Genomic DNA, 23520 nt, shown 5'->3' on the forward strand with positions numbered 1-23520 from the left:
CAAAGTAATTAATTAACAATTAATTGTTTCGGAACGAAATTAATTAACACTTTCAACAGTTTTACATTTCATTTTTTCGTCTACATTTTTTTTTTATATCGTATTGCATATTTGTGTTAATTATCGTATGTAATTTAATTTGGAGAAACGTATGTTGTTTAGACAGTGCATATGTGATCACGGTAGATTTGACGAAGTATTTGATTATTTTATGGAAAACTTTTCAAATATAATTCATTACTAAATCAAATTTATCAACATCCATGCTCCGCGATAGTAGAAAAAAATGTTAGGAAACCTTCTCACTGCATGTTGACTTAACACGTACGGAAACAACTACCTATTGACACGCACATCTCTGAAGCCATACAATATACAGCTACCGAATATCCATTTGTTTACCTCACAGTGTCCTGTACTCAGATATTGACATGTAGGGATATATATTAGAGTAGGTCGAAACCACTTGGGTCGTAACCACGCGGGTCGAACACGGAATCAGAACGTAACCACCCGACACCAAGTGGGCGATTGATATTGTGTTGACTTGTCATGACGAAAAATCGAAGTCATTTCTTATAATGTCAATAACTGACAGGTGCCAGGAATCCCCTGTGCTTCATGTGGTTGTTGTTGGATTTCATCACAAAAAGGGATGCCAGGTACAAATAGGCAAATGGTCCTCGGTTTTTGAAGAATTAGGGGAGGGGGTTTGTCAACCTCTGGGTACATCATGGGTTACTGTATGTACGCATACACCTCAGAGTCGGTGATCAGTATCCACATTGCACTTTCACGTTTTGTTTTAACGGTGTTTCTAATCAGTTAATAGAAATTCTCAGGATTTTCTCATATTTATTATTCAGAATTATAAAATTGATCTTCCTTATTTCGTTATTGAGTCTTAAAGAGAAATATTTTCTTTCGGGCTATATAGTTGATCTGACCACTTACTAATCCTTATCTATATGCTGACAGATGTTTCAAGTAATGCTCGTATTGCTTATATTTACATAAGTTAATGACCATATCATAATATTTGTGCAGTTATAATCTATAACCCATGAATAGTATTATGTTTCAAATATTCACAGTATGACAGTTGCTAGAATATGTTGCATCAACCTTTAAATTAATGAAGTTACCAAGAAAATTTTGTCACCCTTCATCTGTTTATTATGTTACATGTGATAAATTTCATACCCAAATACTAGTCCAAAATATCTGATGTTTTCCTGGCTTTTTTTATGATTTGATATTTTAACAAATACCGGCACCATTACGAAAACTGAAAATTTTGCCACCTGCAACCAGAGTTGATTTTCGAAAGTTGCGAACAGAATTGAATGCCAAACTCACAATTTATCAATAGCACAATGCTTCTAGTACTTAGGCCAAACAAAAAAATATGTGTGGTTCCGGTTACACTTCCAAAAAAATTAGGGTAGGTAGGTAGGGAATTTTTTTTTTTTTTTAACAAAATGATTTTCTTAATTTTTTTCTAAATAATACCTATCACTGCTTTGCAAATGGCATTTAGATGAGGTGTGATAATATACTAGTCAATATTGGTAGGGGACACCTACGTGCTAGCTTGCTTTGGATTTAACACTATTAAACACTTGCACTATGTTTTGTAAGGAGGCTGTCATTGCTGAAACTAAAACTTAAACTGGAGCCATTAATGGAAATCGGGGAAAATTCCGGAAAAAATATGAAAATTGCCAAAAAAAAGTTTAGGGTCGGGGGTATAAAATAGGGAAGGTCGGGTAACCGGAACCACACATATTTTTTTATTTGGCCTTACCAATATCTATGAAAAGAAAACATCACTCCGTTTTGAGGCGGCAAATTCCCAGTTTCGTAATGGCGCCGGTTCTGATGTTTTCTTGGCACATAAAATATCAAATCATAGAAAAGCCAGGAAAACATCAGATATTTCGGACCACCCAAATACATGAGCCTTGAAAATACTGGAATTTGGGTTAATTAAAATCCTGCACACAGCTCAACAAGATACTGTACAAAATATTGACATAAAATATTAATATTGAAGGATCATATTTATTACTTGTACTTTAAATTAACAAAATTTAATGTAAAATAAAAACTTTTGCAGCTTTTAGAATTTCATATTCACAATGTTGAAATATGTATACTGTTCAAAGTCGTGTACCCTATGTGAACTTGATCTGTCTCCATTCAGACTGCTTATTTCTCATGACACTAAAGCAGCTTTCTGACTCTGAGTTAGAATAAGGTTATACAAGGCAGAGCAAATAAATAATGGATTGACAATCATGACACTGCTACACAGTGTTTGCTCGGATTCATGTTGTTTTCCAATCTTCTTTGCAGAGATATGTCATTCGTTCCTCTCTCAGAAACCTCTGCAATGTGCTCGTGTCAAGAATTTTCACATAAAGCCCACAAAAAAAAAAAACAAAAAAAACATGATATCCCAAGGATTATTTTAAATTATACTGTATTCTAGATCAACTTAGTAAATAGGTGCATATACATGTTGTCAGTTCTATACATTGATATTATTATACATGTAGGTCTGTTTCACTTCATTTCCCCATAGGTTGAATACTCCTATCCTCCACTTCTGGAGGGGAATGACGTAAACAGTTCCGAGGTCCCACCGGAATGGAAGCACCTCGCCTCCTTGGCTATACCTGATGGAGCACATAATTACAAGAAAGGTAAGAAAGAAAGAATTTTTTTTTTATATTGGCATTTGTTTGTAAAATGTATTCAATATGCTTGAAAGTACATTGTAAATGTATTTTAAAAAATGCATTTCTTTAATTTTTTCTTAGACTAGAGACAATTAACTTTCTTTTTTCATTTCCTGTTGGAAGATTCACTGAACAAGTATTGAGAAATGACAATGTTTTTACAGATACAATTTACTTTCATCTTCCATCTCGGGATGGTACATACAGGACTGTATATGGAGTGGCCTGCTATAGGCAAATTGACTCTTCAGTAAGTACATGAGTGAGAAACAAAACAAACACTGATTAATATAGTCACCACACAACTGTAATCATAGTAATACATATTTCATGTATTATGAAGGCCTGAAACCTCAAACAATACGGAATACAGGGAAATTTTCTCTTCCCCCGATTTTTAGTCTTTTACCTTTTTGCCTTCGACAAGTGGACATATTTCATTTAGGGCCAATTCAAAAAAGACAGGGTTATCTCTTTAACACAACTGTGTGTGGGTGAATTTAAAAAAGGGCAAAATCGTTTGTAAGTGTGAAAGGGAGAAATAACCCATAAACTACCAGTAATAAGCCTAGGTTGCCAGAGGATTTTTTTTTATCCTTCACATGTACTATTAAATCATGTCACTTGTACTATTAAATCATGTCACATGTACTATTAAATCATGTCACATGTACTATTAAATCATGTCACATGTACTATTAAATCATGTCACATGTACTATTAAATCGTGTCACATGTACTATTAAATCATGTCCCATGTACTATTAAATCATGTCCCATGTACTATTAAATCATGTCCCATGTACTATTAAATCACGTCCCATGTACTATTAAATCATGTCACATGTACTATTAAATCATGTCCCATGCACTATTAAATCATGTCACATGTACTATTTAATCATGTCACATGTACTATTAAATCATGTCACATGTACTATTAAATCATATTATACTTTCATGTAGATTAGTTGAATCTGATTTGTTGAGAAACATTTGTTAAAAAACACTATCACCCGCTGAATAATGAAGCCATGCCCTCCAGCGTAGCAACAGTTAACATTCCTTGACGCTGGGTGTTATTCCAAAAAATGTTGACTGTGCGGAATTCATGTGCACAAGGTTCACTGTAATATGTATTTGTATAAAACATTCAGTATAATATAATAAATACTGCATGTAGTTGAGTGTAACATTGAAAATTTTCACCCCTCGAAAACCATTGTCAACCTCGGCTGTGCCTCGGGTGACAATGGTTTTCTTTGGGTGAAAATTTTCAATGTTACACTCAGCTACATGCAATATTTATATAATGTCACATGTACTATTAAATCATGGGATGTGGATCAAATAAAAAACGAGAGTTTCATGTACATGTATACTTCTTGTAATTATTGATGACTAAGGTAATAACACTTCTTCACTTTTCAAATTTACAACAGTAATTATGATTTTTGTCTCTTACAATATTATACATATTTATCAGCTATAAGCATGATAAATTAATTATAATCAATTTAGAAGTTAAGAGGTTTAAATACTTGATTTTTTTATAAGTTAATTCCTTGGTAACTTAAATAAGCACACAATTAATGACATTTTTTACATATTCTTATACAAGTAAAACTTGTCTAATCCAGACACCAATGGTTCCATAGAAATTTGCTGTATATACAACTTTCCAGATTAAATAACATTTTTAACAATTGAATCTACCAAAAAGATCTTAGTTTTCATCATAATATGCAAGATTTCGGCTGTCTACTATGGAAATATTGCCAAATGTTTGAAGGAGTTGGATAGGAAGCCTGGAATACAAAAATCCAGATTAGACAGTCAGGTTTTACTGTATTTCCATATTCCCTAAAAGCACTGATTTTACAATAGATTCATTTTATTCATTGAATTTCCAGGAATTGGTGAAGAAATCCTCAGAAGTTACAAGGAGCACAGTCCAGAAGAGTGTTTGTGTTTTAAGTCGATTGGTGAGTGTTACATGAACTGGTATCAGGTTGAGATTGGAACATTTTACACCCCTAGTTTGGAACTTTTTGGTCTTGTTGACTATCAAGGAGATGCCATAGAATTCATCATTGTGAATTCATTCTAGAAAACACTGTATGAACCTGTACCTTGAACTCTATATTGAGCTGAGAGAAAAAAAACTACAAGATTGTCAGAGAATTTGAGGAATAAAGAAAAAATCCTCATAAAAAATGGTTTTAATTTGGTATACAAAAAACTTTTGTAATCCAGATGTTATGCATTCCATAACCTTATACAATGAAAACCCTTAGTCCTTTTCAGTAAATTCAATTAAAGTATTGTCTAATCCAAATTGATGTCTATTCTGGCCAATTTCTATGGAACGAGTAATATCCGGAGAAGTCATGTTTTACTCTACGTCCATTGTCCAACTCATTTGGAAATATTCATAGTTGTACTAGATACCAAGTTCAATAGTATATTATAGCATAAGTTACTGCTTAACAGTTTCTTATGACATTATAAGTATGACATGACATTATACATTGTAAAATATAAAAATTTCAGTGCTCACTTAAAACTCAAAATTTTAAATGAAATTATTACAGAAATACATGCATGTACTGTTGTAATTTTTTTGTTAGGTGTTGCAGGCAGAACACTTTGCCAAATACCTAAGTTTATAGTAGATATTTGTCTGCCTTAGAGCATCCAGTCCATCAGACTCTTGTACATTGTACATTATAGTAGAAATGACTATATAATCTCTCTAAAAGTATTTGCATTGTGATACAAAAGTGTACATATATACAGAGAGAGTTCGAGAGCCATTGAGTGTTATTATCAATGGATATGCATAATCTATACAAGCTTTTGAGGCATTATATGTGTAAGTCTATTCTTGTACATATTATGTGACTGAAATAAAATTAGAAACACCATTTAGATCGTACAAACATAATGAGTTACTACTACAGATACCATTCAACTTTTTAGCATGGAAATATACATGTATTATAGTCAAAGTGAGGAAAATGTCAGCTAGTGTTCTGATATATTTAGAACTAAATTAGATGAACAATTATATGCAAATGACAAAATGTTAATGGGTTCTTAATCATTAAGAATTAAAATGTTATTCTTGTTTTTCAGCCTCTTTATGGTCTTATTCAGGCCAAGCTGGAGTTAATTACTCATGCTTATTTTAAAGAACTGGATTTTAGTAAAGTGGAAGTGCTAGAAGATACATATAAAAATCTCAGCTTGTCCTTGACAGAGAGTCTTAGGGATGGATCCCAAGTTTTTCTAGGTGGGATTTTTTTTGACATTTTTGAAATTAAAGTAATTTATTCACATCTTGATAATTTGAAGTTATTGATATTAATCATGTAGGTATACAAATATAGTTTAATAAACATTGTTATAGCAAAACATTTAATAAAATAAAGGAAAATTGTCTATCCCTGGCACTTCATAATAAGTGTGTTCTACTGTATGATAAAGAATTCAGGAATACCCATATTAGCATCATTTGCTGTTTTTTTTTTTTCTGTAGGAATGTCGGTTCGAGATGTGGTGACACAATTCAGACACAAAATAGTACTACTTTTCAAACTAATCCTCCTGGAACGAAGAGTAAGTTACGTGTTATAAAAGATGTACAAGTTAATTCAGCAAATTCAAAGACAATTCATTTTGTGTTCCATACTCTTTCTAATCGGCTGTCAGTGAAGATTTAATTACAGATGGATTAATTCTATCATCAAAACTTCATTTATTTAACAGTTTACCTCTGACTTTAATATACCTGTGTCCAGTGTCAAATAATAATTGGAACTGTCGAGGCCCAATATATCATCACTACAAAAATTTGAGCCTCCTTATAAAATATTGAACCCAAAGTACCAGTATGTGTATTATGGCCATGATATACATGTATTGATCCCCATTAAGATTTTCACATTTGAAAGATTAAGGGGTTTTGACAAGGGGGGGATGGGGGGGGGGGGGTGGAGGGGGATTGTCAAAATGTTATGTTGGTGAAATTTTGAACCCAATAAGAATAAAAATAATATAAATGATATAGGTACATGTATGATCTTCTGCTAAGTGAGGCGATACCTAATTAAGTAAATCGGAAATATCTATGAATTCTATGTATGATTTATAAAACTGTCATCTTTAACATTCTTCTGTTCAAGTCTTGCCCTTTCCATTGGTCCGAATTCTACAGAATCACAATTTCTGTTCAATCCTCAAGTAGGAAATTACACAGATTTCTTGCATTTCCATTATATGTCTTGACTGAACCTTGAGCACTGTGTCAAATTTCCAAACAAAATATTTGACCGCATACATAATATATTCCACCCAGAAAAATATACAGTATCTCCATCTTTATTACAGAAAAGAATTCTATTTTAGTGATCAATTAAAGGAGAATTAAATAATTAGTTACATGTAATTAAAATAATTTACTTAAAAAATATTTCCTTTTCACTGCATTGCACCAGTCATTTTACATGTATATGCATGTTCACTTACTTTATTTTGTCAAACAGTTTCATCATTTTGTTATGGATAGTTTTCCATTATAGAAACTTAGCAAGAGTAATTTCCCGTTGGCCATCATATTGGAGTCAATATACACAGATTCCTTTATTTTTTAAACAATTTTTTTGTAATAATTGGCATTAGGTTAAAAAAAACATTGATTTTCTGAAGAAGGAAAAAAATTTCTTAAAGCCTCTGATTATTATATTACTGAAGATTTTTCTAATGCACATGTTCTTCACACATTTTTAAATATGGTCAATCAATGAAAAGAACTCACCAGGTTGACTTCAAAGAAGGTGGACAAGGGGAGTAACTCAGAGGGAGGATGTATCATGTCTAAAAGAAAAACTTATTTTTCAGGTTCTCTTTACTGGTGCTCCTGTCCAGACTTTATGTAACACAATCCTTGCCATTCTCTCACTTTTTCCAGGTAAGACTATTTGCCTGACTTAATATCTGGTACAAGAAATATTCAGTTCTTGAAGAAAACTATAATTAAATTATAATTGAGATTACAAGAACAATTTCAGGTGTAAGCAATTGAAGTACAAAAAATACTTGTATCTCAAACTTGATGAGACCAAGATTAAACTTAGAGATATCTGAAAATTCAAAATAATGACATTAAAATACATAAAGAAAAAGTATTTGGGACTATAATTAAATCACTTTGACATATCCATGGTACACATACATGTATACATGTATTTGAGATATCAGACTGAGTGTTCAAGATACTAAAATTCAACTGTATTTATGTAAATATTGCACAAGTCTTGTATTAAAATTATTTGAATGAAAATCTCAAACTTCTAAAACAGTTTTATCAACATGTAGGTATGATAGAAAATGGATTAGAAGAATCAGCCAGTGTAGAGCTTAACAGACAACTGTCCCCCACACTGAGAAACGCAATGTGTTCAGACAGCAGTGAGGAATTTCTGGAGGTCTGTTACCATGATGAAAAGGTGACAATCACAAGGAGCTCTCCAAAGAAAGAAAAAGAGGTACAGAATCAGGAGAATTTTATGGCAATCATACTGCATGATGCACACTTTGCTCCATTAATTTTTGACAGAAAAATAGGGGTGTGTACTATGCATGAGACAAAAAATGACACCCATGCCATTCTTCCTTGTGCCCAGCTTAATTAAAAATTTAAAATCCAATATCCATGATTTTAAAGATCTAATGCCCTGTTCACACGGAGAGTTTAATTCGCAATAAATTAATGCGAAGTAAAATGATGCGAATTAAAATAATGCGAATTAAATTGCGTTCACACGACAGATAATGCGAAGTAAACTAATGCGAATTAAAATTTTATTTCTACAGTAAGGCTTTTCAGTAAGGCTATTATGACGTCATTTTCAAATCACGTCACCTTATGCAGAGCAAATCCATTTGATATAATGTCATAGTGTCTATACACATTTCAGTGATTAACGTAATTTTCCTTTGTTTTGCACTAAAAATGACATAGGTACCTATAACTGACCACCGTCATGTGGCAGGTGACTTAATTTTGCTCTTGCGCATGCGTAAAATTTAATTCTAATTAGCTTCGCTTAGCGTTCACATGGAGCTAATGCGAAGTAATTTAATGCGCAGTAAACTAATTCGAATTAAACTAATTCACATTAAATTCTCCGTGTGAACGCGGATCAAATTTAATTCGCAGTAACTTACGTTTAATTCGAATTAAACTCTCCGTGTGAACAGGGCATTAGAGTATGTGTATACCCAGTCTGAGTAAAGCTAGCCTCTAGATCTGGATCCCACTTGACTATTCATTTCATTTGCTAGGGAGCATAGTGGATAATTGAGGGGGGGGGGGGGGGCTGAAGTCTGATTGATAATCTGCCTTCATTTTTAAATTTAAGTTTTATGCAGGTACTTAAACAAACTTATTTTTAGCTTAATTTTGATAAAAGACTGATTTTTCAGACTCTTCAAGATCTGTGTTAACTTTTCTCTTCTTCCTCATATGACGTCATTTTGATCAAACAACTTCTGAATCAATGTTCATAAACAGTTAAGGGTCTTGTAAATTATATAAGATTTAAGGATATATATGTATCAACATATTTTTTAACTTTATTTTCTTATTCCATTGAAATTTAAAGAGTTGAATAATTGAAGGACCTTTGTGCAATTTTATGATGCCTGGTAATGTTGTACACCTCATCTGAATCAAATTTTGAGGAAATATATGTATCAGCTAAATTTATAGTTTTGTTTATTTGTTTTTAGAAATACAAAGATTTTCCTCATTTTCTATCTGTTCAAAATATATGATAATGTATACTGATTTTTTGTTTATGAATATCTGATGATACAATGATTTTAAATGAAGAATATCTTGGAAATTATTTGTGGGAAAGGTATGTTGTAAAGTACATGTACATGATTGTACATTGTGTATGACCTTATACATGTATGCCCAAGAAAGGGAGATCACCTCTCATAAAAATACAAAATGCAGTATCATGAGAAAAGATGCTCTAATAATGCCTCTGAAATAAATTAGATGATACTGTAACAACAGATAAATGTAGCACTTAATAATTATTAAATTTGAAACATTTCACAATTAAGCAAATTGTTGTTTAATATGAATGCAAAATGGTGGCATAATGCACCATGCAGTACACTAAAAACATTAACTCATTTTTGATGGGGTTAAAAAATATACTTTTTTATTAATTTTGTTAATAGGAAGCAGCATATACTGAACCAGAGGAACTTGAGATTCCAAGAGATGGAATGGACTCCACCAAAAAGACAGAAAATAATGATGCAAAGGATGAAAATAAGAATTCCAGCAATGTTCAAGACTTTGAACAGTCTCAGTGTGATGAGGTTCAAACAAAGACGGTGAGGAGCTTATCTGACACTGGGGAGTCAAAGTCAGAAAAACAAACCAAATCAAGTCGCTATAATGTTAAACGGACACTTTCTGAGAGTTATGCACTGGATTTTGAAAATGTGAATCAGGCATCATCCAGCTCTGGAAAAAGTGAAAATTCAGTTTCTTTCTCCGATGATCCTCTAGCCCACGTAAAGGATATCACCCAACTGAAGGCCATTCAAACTGGAACTATTGTAAGACAGCTAGACTCTGTGGTAAATGTTGAGGAATTCAATTTAGAAAAGCTAGAAAACTTGAGTGATGACGAGAAAGATCCCCCCTCTAAGTTTGAGATTTCATTGAACTTGGAGGATGCCCGAGAGGTGTTGAAAAGGAGTGAGGGGGTGGAGGAGTTGGACTCACCTGAGAGCATACAGAAGATTGATCAGGAGGACTGTTTCTCTTGGGAGGAGGATAGACTACTGTTAACCATTGAACACAAAGAATCCATTAGTGAAGTAGAATCATCAGATCAGCAAAAAATTAACCAATCAGATTCCAAGAAGCAGTCATGTGATACTCAGGATTCTGGGATTGATATTGGATCACCAAGTATAAAAGAATATGACAAGACGGATAGTTTTGAGAAAGAGAGTTCAGAGGTCACAGAAAAGGGCATTCCAGATAGTGACCCCAAAAGAAGTCCTGGAAAGAAGGCAGCAGCAATCAAGAATAAGATAAGTTCAGCTTTTAGTGGGCTGAAGGTGAAGAAGGGAAGTGGGATCCATGAGCCAACGTCACCCACCGACGAGAATTCAGCTGTGGAAATGAACGTTGTTCTGAGGTCTTCCAAACTTACACAAGATGACTGTGGTTTTCCACTTGCTGTTTTTACTAAAGTAAGATATCCTCAAGATTTTTACATAAAATATTGCTTGAAATTAATCTCAGAATCCCATCTCAATGCAAACTTATGCACATCTTAGCATGTCAATTTCACATGCCAAAGCAGAAATGATCATGATAGTGTATTTGTAAATTGTACATATTGTATTTATGTTTATTGTATGTAATTGAAAAGGATCAAGTGATCGAATCATGTGTTTTAACTGCTTGATTAAGAATTTGAAAATAATTGCTGTTTTGATTTCACTGTAGGGTTGTGTGCTTCATCCATACCTTTCCCTGCAGTACTTTGATCTTATGTCAGATGTCAATGTCAGAAGCTTTGTCATTGGAGCCACCAATGTACTGTTTAGACAGAAACGCCATCTGACAGACATTGTTATTGAGGTATATACCAAAAAAGTTAAAAATTCTTACAACTTTAGACATGTTAGACCGACAAAAGACATGAAAGGAAAAACTGGACATATGACCATGTTATCTCCTGTCATGGGTGATGTGTAAAGGGAAATATAATTTTAATTGATATGATTAAAAGGGATGGGCAATTACACTACAAATAATAAAAAAGCAGTTTAAAAAAAAAAATTCAAGGTAATGGTTCCACATCAATACATGTATTGATGATCAGGTTTCATGGCGCATCATAGACTCCTTATGGAGCAAGATTCCTTATAAATTTCTTGGTTAAAATACAACACACTCAGCATTGGGTGGTTATGCATGGATTCAAACAGATCTATTGATTTCTAATTTAAACATTCAGCTACTTACCTTAGAGTTCCAAAGCACTATTCAATCTACTAGAACAAAGAGAAAAAGAATTGAAACATAAACAATTAAAATTTGACCCCCCCCCCCTCCCCACCAAAAAAAAATGAAAAAAGTAATAAATAAAATGTGGATTTTTTAAACTGTGCAAAAGATAAATAAGAAAGGGAGGGTGATCAGAATTTCATTTATTGCAATTTTTTAACTGCCTGTTGACCTTTGACAGGTGTCTGAATCGGAGGAGGGTAAGATTGATATCCATGATCGAGAGTTATACCGTCTCCTTCATCTGACCACCGCTGACCTCCGATTTGCTGACATTATCATTAAAGCTGTTCTAGGGGAAGATTCTGATGACCCATACCTAGATGGAACAGGTACGTAAGATTTATTTTCACTTTGCTCTCATGAAGTGGAGGGATACATGACATACTATGCTTTTGAGAAGGGGCTGCTCTGTTGCTAATTTGGTGTGAATGCTAGATAATTTACTGGGGAATGCAACTCTCACTTTTGGGCTGAAATTTTTTTTCAAAAAATGTAAGCAAGACATTTTATTCATATTTTCCAGTGTTTTCCTTATGAGAATTTTTTTTTTTTTTTTTGCATATAAGGAGAGGAATGAGGAGGACTGAAACTCTGCTCAATAAAATGGTCTTTTTTTTATTATGTTGAATCATAAATGAAGATACATGTAAAATTCAAGCAAATTTACACATCATACAGGGCTACATTTGGCACAAATCAAACATTTTTTTTTGTAAAGGAAACCATGTTTGGTTCTAGAGGGGGATTTTCAGAGTTAAATTTGTAGGTAAAAGTAACAAATATTGACTTTGGAAAACCCCCTCTCCCAAGAAACTCCGACCCTTTGTAATATTTTAAGGGGAGCCATGTATCTCAAGAAAAGTTGACTTAGTACAAGGAGCTTGGAAAGTAACACAAATACTCTCTACCCGCTCTCCCTTCTAAAAAAAAAAAATGCACACACAAAATAGACAAGTTAATTTTTTTTAATTTTGCTTGTCAAAAAGTCTGAGATTTATTTGAGATGGTGTAGAAGCCACCCCCCCCCCCCTTTTCTGGAAAAGATTCATATATATCCATGCATGGAAACATAGTGATAAATCAATTTTAGAGAGTTATCTTTCTTAGGTAGAATGTAAACCCAACTTAACATGGGGGCAAATATTCTTTAACATCTATATGTACAGTATATTTGAAATATAAAGTTGTTATGTTTACAGAGTGGGAGGGAGGAGATGAATGGATTCAGTCCCAGTTTAAAGCCTACCTCCAATCAATGCTGGCAACCATGGAAAAGAATGGTAGGCAGAATCTCAAGTTTATTCAAATTAAAAAAAAAAATTGGAAATATAACAGTTATAGAAAAAAAAAAGAAAAGTTTTATGGATTTTCATTTTTTAATTCTTTTGTTGTGGAGAACATGTGATGTAAACAACATAAAAAGAATTGTTTATGCACAATGAAATTCACCCCAGCTTGGTCATAAATCTGGCCAATGAAAGTTATTTTTATGTTTAACGTCACCCACTTTGATAGGTTTGGAGAAATTGGCACTTGAAGAAAACAAACAAATCGGCATTTTTTAAAGTTTGTATTGCAGTTTGCTTTTACTTTTAGCAATTAAAAACTGCATTCCATGGGAATAGATAATATTTGGGCCCTGTATGAGGTATATTTGAGATGCAAGTCTATCATTTATACTGACAGATATAAAAAATGATCATTAGACAATAAGCCTACATGATGCACAAATGTTTACAGTAACTTGATACATGTAAATTCTTAAATACTCATTTGTTTGAAATTTTGTTTTGTTTAATTTTTTTTCTCCCAGGTTTTGAAATTTTTAGGTGATGTTAAATGTAGAATAAATTTCAGCCAGCCTTAAGAGAAAAAAATGAGAATGAAGTAATATGGAGTGAAGATAAAATGCACAGACATTTAGACCACTTAAATCTGACTCGCATATTCGAGGGGGGGGGGTATAAAAATATTTTCCTTAACCCTCCCTCCCCCCGGATATGCGCAGTCATCTTCCCAAGACAATGGTTTGATCCACTCCTCCCCTGTGGAGTGTAGCAGATTAGAAACCCTTGACCTTGGAAGAAGACCCCCAGCTGCCAGCTGGATTAAAGCAATCTGAAGGCTTGTGATAAAATTGGTACAGTTTGTGTTATGAATATGATTTTCAGATTCAAAGCTTCTTGAGGATTATGGGACAGCTTTTTGTCAAGCATACAGGACTACTCATAACTATAGGCAGTGGAGTGGAACCAGTCATCCAGGCATGGCTAATGTTCTGGTTGGGTAAGTACATGTGCACCTATATACAGTCAAACTTTGTTATCTCAAACTCAATGGGATTCAAAGGATCAAGATATTGAAGTTGAAAAATGGTAAGAATATACTTTGACAAAATTATGTGGTATTTGAGATATTGGAGTTTGAGAAACCAAAGTTCAGCTGCATGTAAGGGGCATAAAAAGTGATGTTTCAGTAGCTACATTAGGCTTTTTCAAGTTTTTTCTATGTGCTTTCTTTTTTTACACCCCAGATCAGAAAAAAAAAACACCAAGTCAGATTAGGCAAGGTATTGAGTGTTTGGTTGAAACTTTTTTTAATTCTGTCAATTTCTTTCTACATTTTACTGTCGAAATTCATGTAAGTATATACTGACTTGATTTTCCACAGGAATATATCTTTCAAGAAAAATAAAATTGTGAACTTAAGTCCATTGAATGATGTCATTTTATCACCATAAAGCATGTGTTTTATTTTTTGGCTTGTCTTTTTAGCTCACCTGAGCCGAAGGCTCAAGTGAGCTTTTCTGATCAAAATTTGTCCGTTGTCTGTCGTCGTTGTCGTCATTGTTGTTGTTGTTGTAAACTTTTCACATTTTCATCTTCTTCTCAAGAACCACTGGCCCAATTTCAACCAAACTTGCCACAAAGTATCCTTGGGTGAAGGGGATTCAAGTTTGTTCAAATGAAGGGCCACGCCTTCTTTCAAGGGGAGATAATAAAGAATTAGTGAAAATTAATAGCATCTTTAAAAATCTTGTTCTCAAGAACCAATGGGCCAAGAAAGATGAAACTCATGTGGAAGCATCCTCAAGTAGTGTAGATTCAAATTTTTTCAAATCATGACCCCCGGGGGTAGGGCGAAGCCACAATGGGAGATCAAAGTTTTACATAGAAATATATAGGAAAAATCTTTAAAAATCTTCTTCTCAAGAACAGCAAAGCCATGATGAGTCATATTTATGTGGAAGTATCCTCAGGTAGTGTAGATTCAAGTTTGTTCATATCATGACCCCCAGGGGTAGGGCGGGGCCACAATGGAGGATCAAAGTTTTACATAGAAATATATAGGAAAAATCTTTAAAAATCTTCTTCTCGAGAACAGCAAAGCCATGTTGAGTCATATTTATATGGAAGTATCCTCAGGTAGTGCAGATTCAAGTTTGTTCAAATCATGACCCCCGGGGGTAGGGCGGGGCCACAATGTAGGATCAAAGTTTTACATAGAAATATATATTGTATAGGAAAAATCTTTAAAAATCTTCTTCTCAAGAACAGCAAAGCCATGATGATTCATATTTATATGGAAGCATCCTCAGGTAGTGTAGATTCAAGTTTGTTCAAATCATGACCCCATGGGAGGGTGCGGCCACAATGAAGGATCAAAGTTTTACATAGAAATATATAGGAAAAATCTTTAAAAATCTTCTTCTCAAGAACAGCAAAGCCATGATTGGTCATATTTATGTGGAAGTATCCTCAGGTAGTGTAGATTCAAGTTTGTTCATATCATGACCCCCGGGTGTAGGGCTGGGCCACAATGGAGGATCAAAGTTTTACATAGAAATATATAGGAAAAATCTTTAAAAATCTTCTTCTCAAGAACAGCAAAGCCATGATGATTCATATTTATATGGAAGCATCCTCAGGTAGTGTAGATTCAAGTTTGTTCAAATCATGACCCCGGGAGAGGGTGCGGCCACAATGAAGGATCAAAGTTTTACATAGAAATATATAGGAAAAATCTTTAAAAATCTTCTTCTCAAGAACAGCAAAGCCATGATGAGTCATATTTATGTGGAAGTATCCTCAGGTAGTGTAGATTCAAATTTGTTCAAATAATGACCCCTAGGGATAGGGCGGGGCCACAATGGACTATCAAAGTTTTACATAGAAATATATAGGAAAAATCTTTAAAAATCTTCTTCTCAAGAACAGCAAAGCTATGATGATTATATTTATATGGAAGCATCCTCAGGTAGTGTAGATTCAAGTTTGTTCAAATCATGACCCCGGGGGTAGGGCGGGGTCACAATGTAGGATCAAAGTTTTACATAGAAATATATAGGAAAAATCTTAAAAAATCTTCTTCTCAAGAACAGCAAAGCCATGATGATTCATATTTATGTGGAAGTATCCTCAGGTAGTGTAGATTTAAGTTTGTTCAAATCATGACCCCCAGGGGTAGGCGGTGCCACAATGGAGGATCAAAGTCTTAAATAGAAATATATAGGAAAATATCTACTTCTGTATAACTGCCAAGCCATGATTAGTCATTTTGATATGGAAGCATCCTCAGGTAGTGTAAATTCAATGTTGTTCAAATGATGACCCCCAGGGGTAGGGTGGGGCCCAATGGGGGTTGAAAGTTTTACATATTAAGAACATATAGAAAAAATATTTCTTCTCAAGAACAGAAAAGCTTTGTTTAGTCTTACTGACATGGAAGCATCATCAGGTAGTTTAAAATTCAAGCCCCCCCCCCTCCCCCCCAGTTCAATACTGAACTGATTTTTGCTTTTGCCTAGCCAATAGCCAATGTGCTCAGGTGAGCAATGTGGCCCATGGGCCTCTTGTTTTTCTTGTTCATAAAGGTAGGTAAGTTCTTGACAGATGGATGCTAAATCGAGTAAATATTTGGAATAGCTTTATCACACTATCTGAAATCTTTTGTCCATTCATACATACTCTTTATCAATATTCTCAAATGTCCTTATCAAATATTTAAATTTTTGTTATATATTTTATCATTATCAGAAGTATGTAATGGATTTCTTGATATGATGCAATCTAAATGTAGGTTACAATGATGTTAAGTTCTTTTGAAATGATATTCCTATTCAAGGTCATAGTGTTTTAGGCATATAGATGCATATGCTGTTCAAATTGAGACATACAGTCATCAAACATTGACTGTTTATAAATCTTGTAATAAAGGCTTGTTGTGTCAGAAGTACATGTAGGTCATTAAAGGACAAGGTATGGTAATGGCCGAATCTGGCCCCTTATTTGATGTAAAAATCAGAACACAGTTAAAATTGTGATAGTTTGTAGTTAAGAACTTAAAATGATGCTTGTTTTAAAACCAGCACTAATTTTGATTCAAAGCTTACATGGAGGCCACAAGAGGGTGCAGAAGTAGGACATTTTCCCGAATTTTCTCAATTCTGGTTGAATTTCGTTAAATTTGAGACACTTTTCACTTCGAGAAACATAGAGCACAAGCTTGCCTATCTGAGATTTTGATACATAAGATGCATCTGATACTAGTGTATGAAATGTATAAATTTGGTAGATAGGCAACCTTGTGCTATATGTTTTCTGAACCAAAATGTGCTGTAAAATCGATGAAAATTTGCATAAAAATGAGAAAATTCAGAAACTGACATATTTTCTGACCTTCCTGTGACCTCTGTGTATCCCATAACTTAGGACCAGTACTCATTTTGTGGCAGAGATGACAACAGGTTTTTAATTGATAAACTATTGCACCATTCTAAAAGACACCCAAACCCAGGGGCCAAAAAGGAGTCTTAGCCTATCTTGTCCTTTGGAATTTCTAACCTTTCTGTAAGATAGTACTAGTAGTGTATAATTCATGCTTATGACTAGGATCTCTAGCCCAAATAGGGTGTATAACAATACATTGATAAATCAATGCATTGTGATACAGAGGGGTCAATACGATGCATACATAAATTGAAAAATCTTTATTTTTTCCCAACACTTTCAGGAAATATATAATGCACATGTTTTGGTTTCAAGATTAGAGTGTTTCCATAAATAACAATGGTAGAACTCAATAAAAACCAGAGGACAAGTTGAATGTCTTCTTCTTCTTTTTTTTTTTTTTAATAGATTTATTAAAATGGAAAAAAAGTTAAAACAGCTTTAACTTGCTTTAGTATTGGTTTCAGAAAATTCTAAAGACTTAGGATAACTTTTTGAAAAAAAAAAAATGCTGAAATTTACATTTTCCTTTCTTAACACCAAAAAATAATTGTGGATAAACCTGTAAATTTAAAAACTTGATACATGTATATCATGATACATTGCGATATTTTTCTGAAATATTGTGATGTATCATGATACTATTTTCCTTACAATACACAACCCTAGCTCTCAACATTTCATAAAATGACCTCTGTAAATTCTTTGATTTTTTTGTTTTCATTTTTGGTCATGTCTGTATTTCATCAGATAAGCATTTTCAAGCCTTTTGACCTCTCGACAGTTTTGTGAGCAAGACTTTTCTTTTTTCAGTTATTGTAATATTATGATATAATTCTTTTACATTAAAAAAAAAATAACCTGATATGCATTTTCCCCCAATTTTTGTCAGAGCATAAACATAGTCAAGATGATTTTTTTTGTGTCTGCTGTTTTTTGTCTTTCTAGGACATTGTTCAAATTTTGTGATAAACACTTGTGGATGAAAAGTACTCACTTCATAGGAGATTAGTGTAAAGATGAAGGAAATAAATGAAAATTAGGATAACTCTTAATATAATCAAAAACAGATGAGACACATGGGGTCTTTAGATTAATTTTATTGATCAGTTTGTGAGTGAATTTTGTCATGATAGTCACACTAGGCAGACAAATGTCGTCACTGGAAACACCTTCACCATATATTGAATATTATATTACAGTGCAGGAAACTAATTTTGTTACAGCATCGATGCTGATTTGAATGCTTCCTTTGCTTACTGATTTGAATGCTTCCTTTGCTTGCTGATTTAATGCTAGTAATCCTTATCCTGATGCTGTTTTATAATTAGGTCAATGCTACCGGAAGTAGCATCATGCTACCGGAAGTAGATAATGAATTTCAGCATTGCCGTTAAAGCAATGAAAGTGCCTTTTACAATTATTTGATCATAATATCTCACTATGTATCAATAATGTGAATACTTTAACCAATATTCTTTCTTTCTTTTTTTAATTTTTTACTGAATTAAAACTCATTGATTTTCTGATGCTAGTAGGATAATGCTGATTTTATTTAGGTCAATGCTGGTTTTATCCTTTGCTTGCTGATGCTGATCCTGGTAATGCTGTTTTTTAAATGCTGATGCTGATGCTAGCTCGATCCTGATGCTACTAATGCTCATGCTAATGCTGGTTTATGTAACAAAATTAGTTCCCTGCACTGTAACTGGGATTGATAACCTAGATTTTTTTTTCTCTTATGTAAATTTATCTTTGGTAAATTTGTATAATCTTTAGGTAACAATCTATTCACAAATGAGTTGTTTTCTCTTCTTTTACAGACACCCATGTCAGGGAAATTTAGCAATGTCTGACATCAAGATGAGACTATCACAGTAAGGCTGGTCTAAAAAGAACTAGGTTCACTTAGGGCCTGTTTTTGGCCCTGTAAATTTCTGAAAAGTCACAACTGTTCAGTTTTAGTTGAATATACATTGAATTTCAGTTGGATCCTTGGTGACTGCATAATTTTCTAGCTAATCCATGTATTTTGACATCATGAATTGAGTTATTATCCTCAAATCCTGAAATTTCTTCAAAAATGGCCAAAAGTTTAAGCTGTTTTTCAATATTTTGCATAGAGCCCAGCCTCTGATTCAAAATGTCCAATTTTATAAAGAAAGAGCTTTTCTGGAGATTAAAATCCATGTTTTATTTTTTGGATCAAGAGGTGGGCTCATATTTTAAATCTTTGCTGAAGATACTGAAATACTCCCATTTTCTTCAAAATTCAATAACATTGCAATTTCACAAAGCCTGTTTTTAAGGAGGAGAAGGACCTTGAGCTGGAAAAAATACTTGTCATTCAATTTTTTTCATATTTTGTACATTTCTAATTAAGTATGTCCCACAAATTTTAAAGCAGTTAAATCATTAGGTTTCTTACCTTATTTTGGAGATATTGATTGACATATACTATGCCCTACAGTATCTAAGTGGAGTTTTAATTCTCCATGTTTCCGGGCGCATTACTCTGTCCATAATGTGATTTTTTAAGCATACATAAAAAATATCAAAGTGGACACGTATCTTTTAAAATATTTCAGAGTATAACTAGGATTTAAAATTCGAAAAAGCAAGTTTTGTCTATCACACTGCATCTGGATAGGGAAAATAACACACTTTTTAAGACACCTTAAACAATAAAAAACATAATTTACAAAAAATTCTATCATTCAATATTTTTTAATTTACGTTGAAATGCAAATCCTTCAAATTATTGATCAACTGTAAAAGTTTCGAATGATGAAGCTGACCTCATTATTTCACAGGACATCGTTAAAGAGGACATAAGCATGACAAAAACGTGTCATGTTACATTTCTCGAGTACGGGAAAAACCAACTATGACGTCACACGTAAGCTAAATAAGCGAAATAAGATATACCCACATAAGATTTCCATCATCAGCCATGCAAAAATAATTTTTGTGTTCCCCGTTTCTCAAAATATTTCATTATATACTGATTAGGACCTGTTTTTACATAATAATACCGCCCCTCTGTTCACCGAGTATGATCTTGCTGTACTAACAGATCGTGTATGACGTCACCGACTTGTTGGATGCGCAGTTTAGGGAAACAGAGGAGTGGATCAATCTTTTTCATAATTGTTAATGTTTACAAGAATGTTAAAACTTTTTAATTTTTTTAATATAAGATGGTAATTAAAGTTAAAAAATTGTCAAAAAATTAAACAAGAACTGATGCTTTACACGTTTTGCACTTATATAAACAGAGACTATGACATACTTAAGCAGAGTCATGTGACCATGTGTCCTTCATTCCCTTAATACCTGGACTCTCAGACGAAACCTTTTTTTTTTTTATAGGAAATGAAAATACTAAGTCTACTTTTTTTTGATGTTTGAAATGGGACATTGGGTCTTGTTCAGTTAATTGGTATATGGGCAAGACCATTTTATTGATAAAGTAAACCTAGTTCTTAGTACAGTGTTGTTTTATGTGAAAAGTTCTCATATTAAATTTGATCTTGAGTAAAAACTCTGAGAAATGTTATATTTTTTAAAGAATCGATATTACGGTACATAAATGTTTAGTAAATTTTGCATTATTTTCTTCAGATGATAATGGTTTTTTTTTCTTATTTGTCTTTTTTAATAATGATTATTTCTCCACTATTTTTTAGTGTTTTAATGTAAAATTTTACATGTACTGTATTACGAATATCATTTTCTCAAATCATGCTTTCAGTAATCTACAGAACACTGAGAGGGGTAAGAAGATCAATGCCGCTATGGTACAAACTGGGCGATATGTGGAACAGGCTGGAAAGGCAGTGGGTAAGGAGCCCCTCCCCTCTCCCCCCCCCCCCCCTATAATAATTATAAATTAGATTTCTTTTGACCTTGACTTTGTTCATATTTTTTGTCATTTGATTTTAGGTGGCGCCATAGTTAATGCCAAATCTGCCGTGTCTTCGTGGTTCAGTGGATGGAGGAATCCAAAGGGAGACAACCTGCCCCCACAAAGCTGATTACTAAACATGAATATATATGATATATATATTTATTGAAGTGCTTCTGAATTGGTTTAGTAAATGATTGTGTTGCATAATATTGTTACAAGCAGTGATTTCTGAATGCATTGAATGACAACTAAGTAATTTATATAATTGATATAGGATTGACATGTCCATTTTTTCAACTAATTTCATGGTTCTTTGTAAAACACTAGACAGTGATTTTTATGTATTCACAAGCTTGTATCATTTAACTATGTATGGCATTAATAACTGGAATACAGTCACTTAGTATTTGGCAATGCATTTACCAAAGAATTATGCAGATATTCTTCAGATTTTGCTGCACTGTTGTTTTAAACCATGGAGACAAAATTTACTGCACCATCTAACCACTTATGATATATGCACCAGCAAGTTGTTCACTTAAAGTATATTATTTACAATGTATTAATTTCTAAAGAAGAAAAGTATATGACTCATTTTCATGTATAAATTGTCATAAATATGTCATAGATGATTCTTTGTTATGCTACTAGTCAACTTCACAGTTACATTTAGGTGTGTTAGAGAATTTATTTGTTCAAATTGTTTTATTTGAGTTAAAAAAAATCAGAAAAATGTGTGATTTTTAGCAAATGCCATCTTGTGGAAAAAAAAGGAGTTGAGAGATGGATTTTTCTTTAATGTGAAGACGATACTCTTTGAAGTGGAAATTTTTGTGAGTGTTCTTTAAAAGAAGATGGATTTAAAAAATGAAAAATTCAAGCATTTATTATATCTCTAAGGACCAAATTTAAAAAAAAATTTGTCAAAATGCTTTATCAATTTATCTTTTAGCAAAAGATATCAAATTTTTGAAAGGTCTTTAAGAAATATCAATGCTTAATCAATTTATCTGTTAGCAGAGGGTTTTTAATTCTAGGTAACTAAGTTATAATTATTTTTATTTGGGGGGGGGGGGGGAGATGTATTTGTGCTTTTTATTCAATGTTAAAGGTTGCATCATAAAAGAAATTTGGGTTGTAAATTTGAAAGAAATGTTATCAAAAATGTAATAAGATTAACTGGTACATGTATTTCTAGTGGGACCTATATGGTTTTTATACCCCCTGCTTGAAAAGGTGGGGTATGTAGTGATGAGTGTGATTGTCCATCTGTCTTTGTTCTGTTTCATTTGAGGGTACCCAACTCTGATCAGCAACTCCTCCTATATAACTAAATAAAACTTGATGAGACTTTCACAGAATCTTCATTACAGAGTGCCATTGTGCACTTCTTATTTCACATTTTGAAGAGACACATATTTGGGGTTTCCCATAGCAAAACATGGCCATTTTTTTCTATGAAATTGGGGGTACTCGTCTTTTATCAGCAACTCCTCCTATACCACTGAGTAAAATTTAAGGAGAGTTTCCAAGATTCTTTATTACATAGTGCCATTGTGCATCTCCTATTAAAATTTTGATTGGATACATATTTGGGGTTTCCCACAGCAGAACATGGACTTCGCCATTATATACTTACATGGGAGATGGGGGTATCATTTTTTTTAGCTCATTGCTCACGGCACCTCTATTTTAAATCTTCTCTTTGTTATAATTCACTGCTTTAAACTAACAAATATTAATTAAAATTAATTATGTGAAATAATGATATGTTACACATATGCAACATTATATGCAAAAATTTCTTTGTCATGTATTCCATATGATAACTTAATTAGCTGTAACCAATTCATACTTAGCAGAGAAGCAAGATGTACTCATTATTGTTATTTTTCAGGGGTGTTTATAAATGTATGGCGTGAAATTAATTGTTTGTTATAAGTATGTTGTTAATATTGTTTGTTGTTTGTGTAAAATTATTGAGTGAGATGAAAATGTACATAAATGTGTTTAAAGCAA

At 33.1% G+C, this 23520-nt stretch overlaps 1 protein-coding gene across 1 annotated transcript; it reads left to right on the plus strand.

Moving 5' to 3' along the window:
* Positions 1–531: 531 nt before the first annotated feature.
* LOC133188385 (late secretory pathway protein AVL9 homolog) lies at positions 532–22555 on the plus strand. The gene is made up of 16 exons (XM_061323780.1): positions 532–662; positions 2588–2708; positions 2909–2994; positions 4658–4729; positions 5883–6039; positions 6286–6365; positions 7647–7716; positions 8124–8293; positions 10005–11036; positions 11296–11430; positions 12041–12191; positions 13062–13142; positions 14034–14148; positions 19415–19468; positions 21346–21434; positions 21537–22555. Exons 1-16 carry the CDS (start codon positions 582–584, stop codon positions 21626–21628), a joined length of 2586 nt encoding a protein of 861 aa, XP_061179764.1. The 5' UTR covers positions 532–581; the 3' UTR covers positions 21629–22555.
* Positions 22556–23520: the final 965 nt, after the last annotated feature.

This window comes from Saccostrea echinata, unplaced genomic scaffold (assembly GCF_033153115.1).
Source record: "Saccostrea echinata isolate AGI-Se365-2 ecotype Australia unplaced genomic scaffold, CSIRO_AGI_Sech_v1 ptg000016l, whole genome shotgun sequence".
NCBI lineage: Eukaryota > Metazoa > Mollusca > Bivalvia > Ostreida > Ostreidae > Saccostrea > Saccostrea echinata.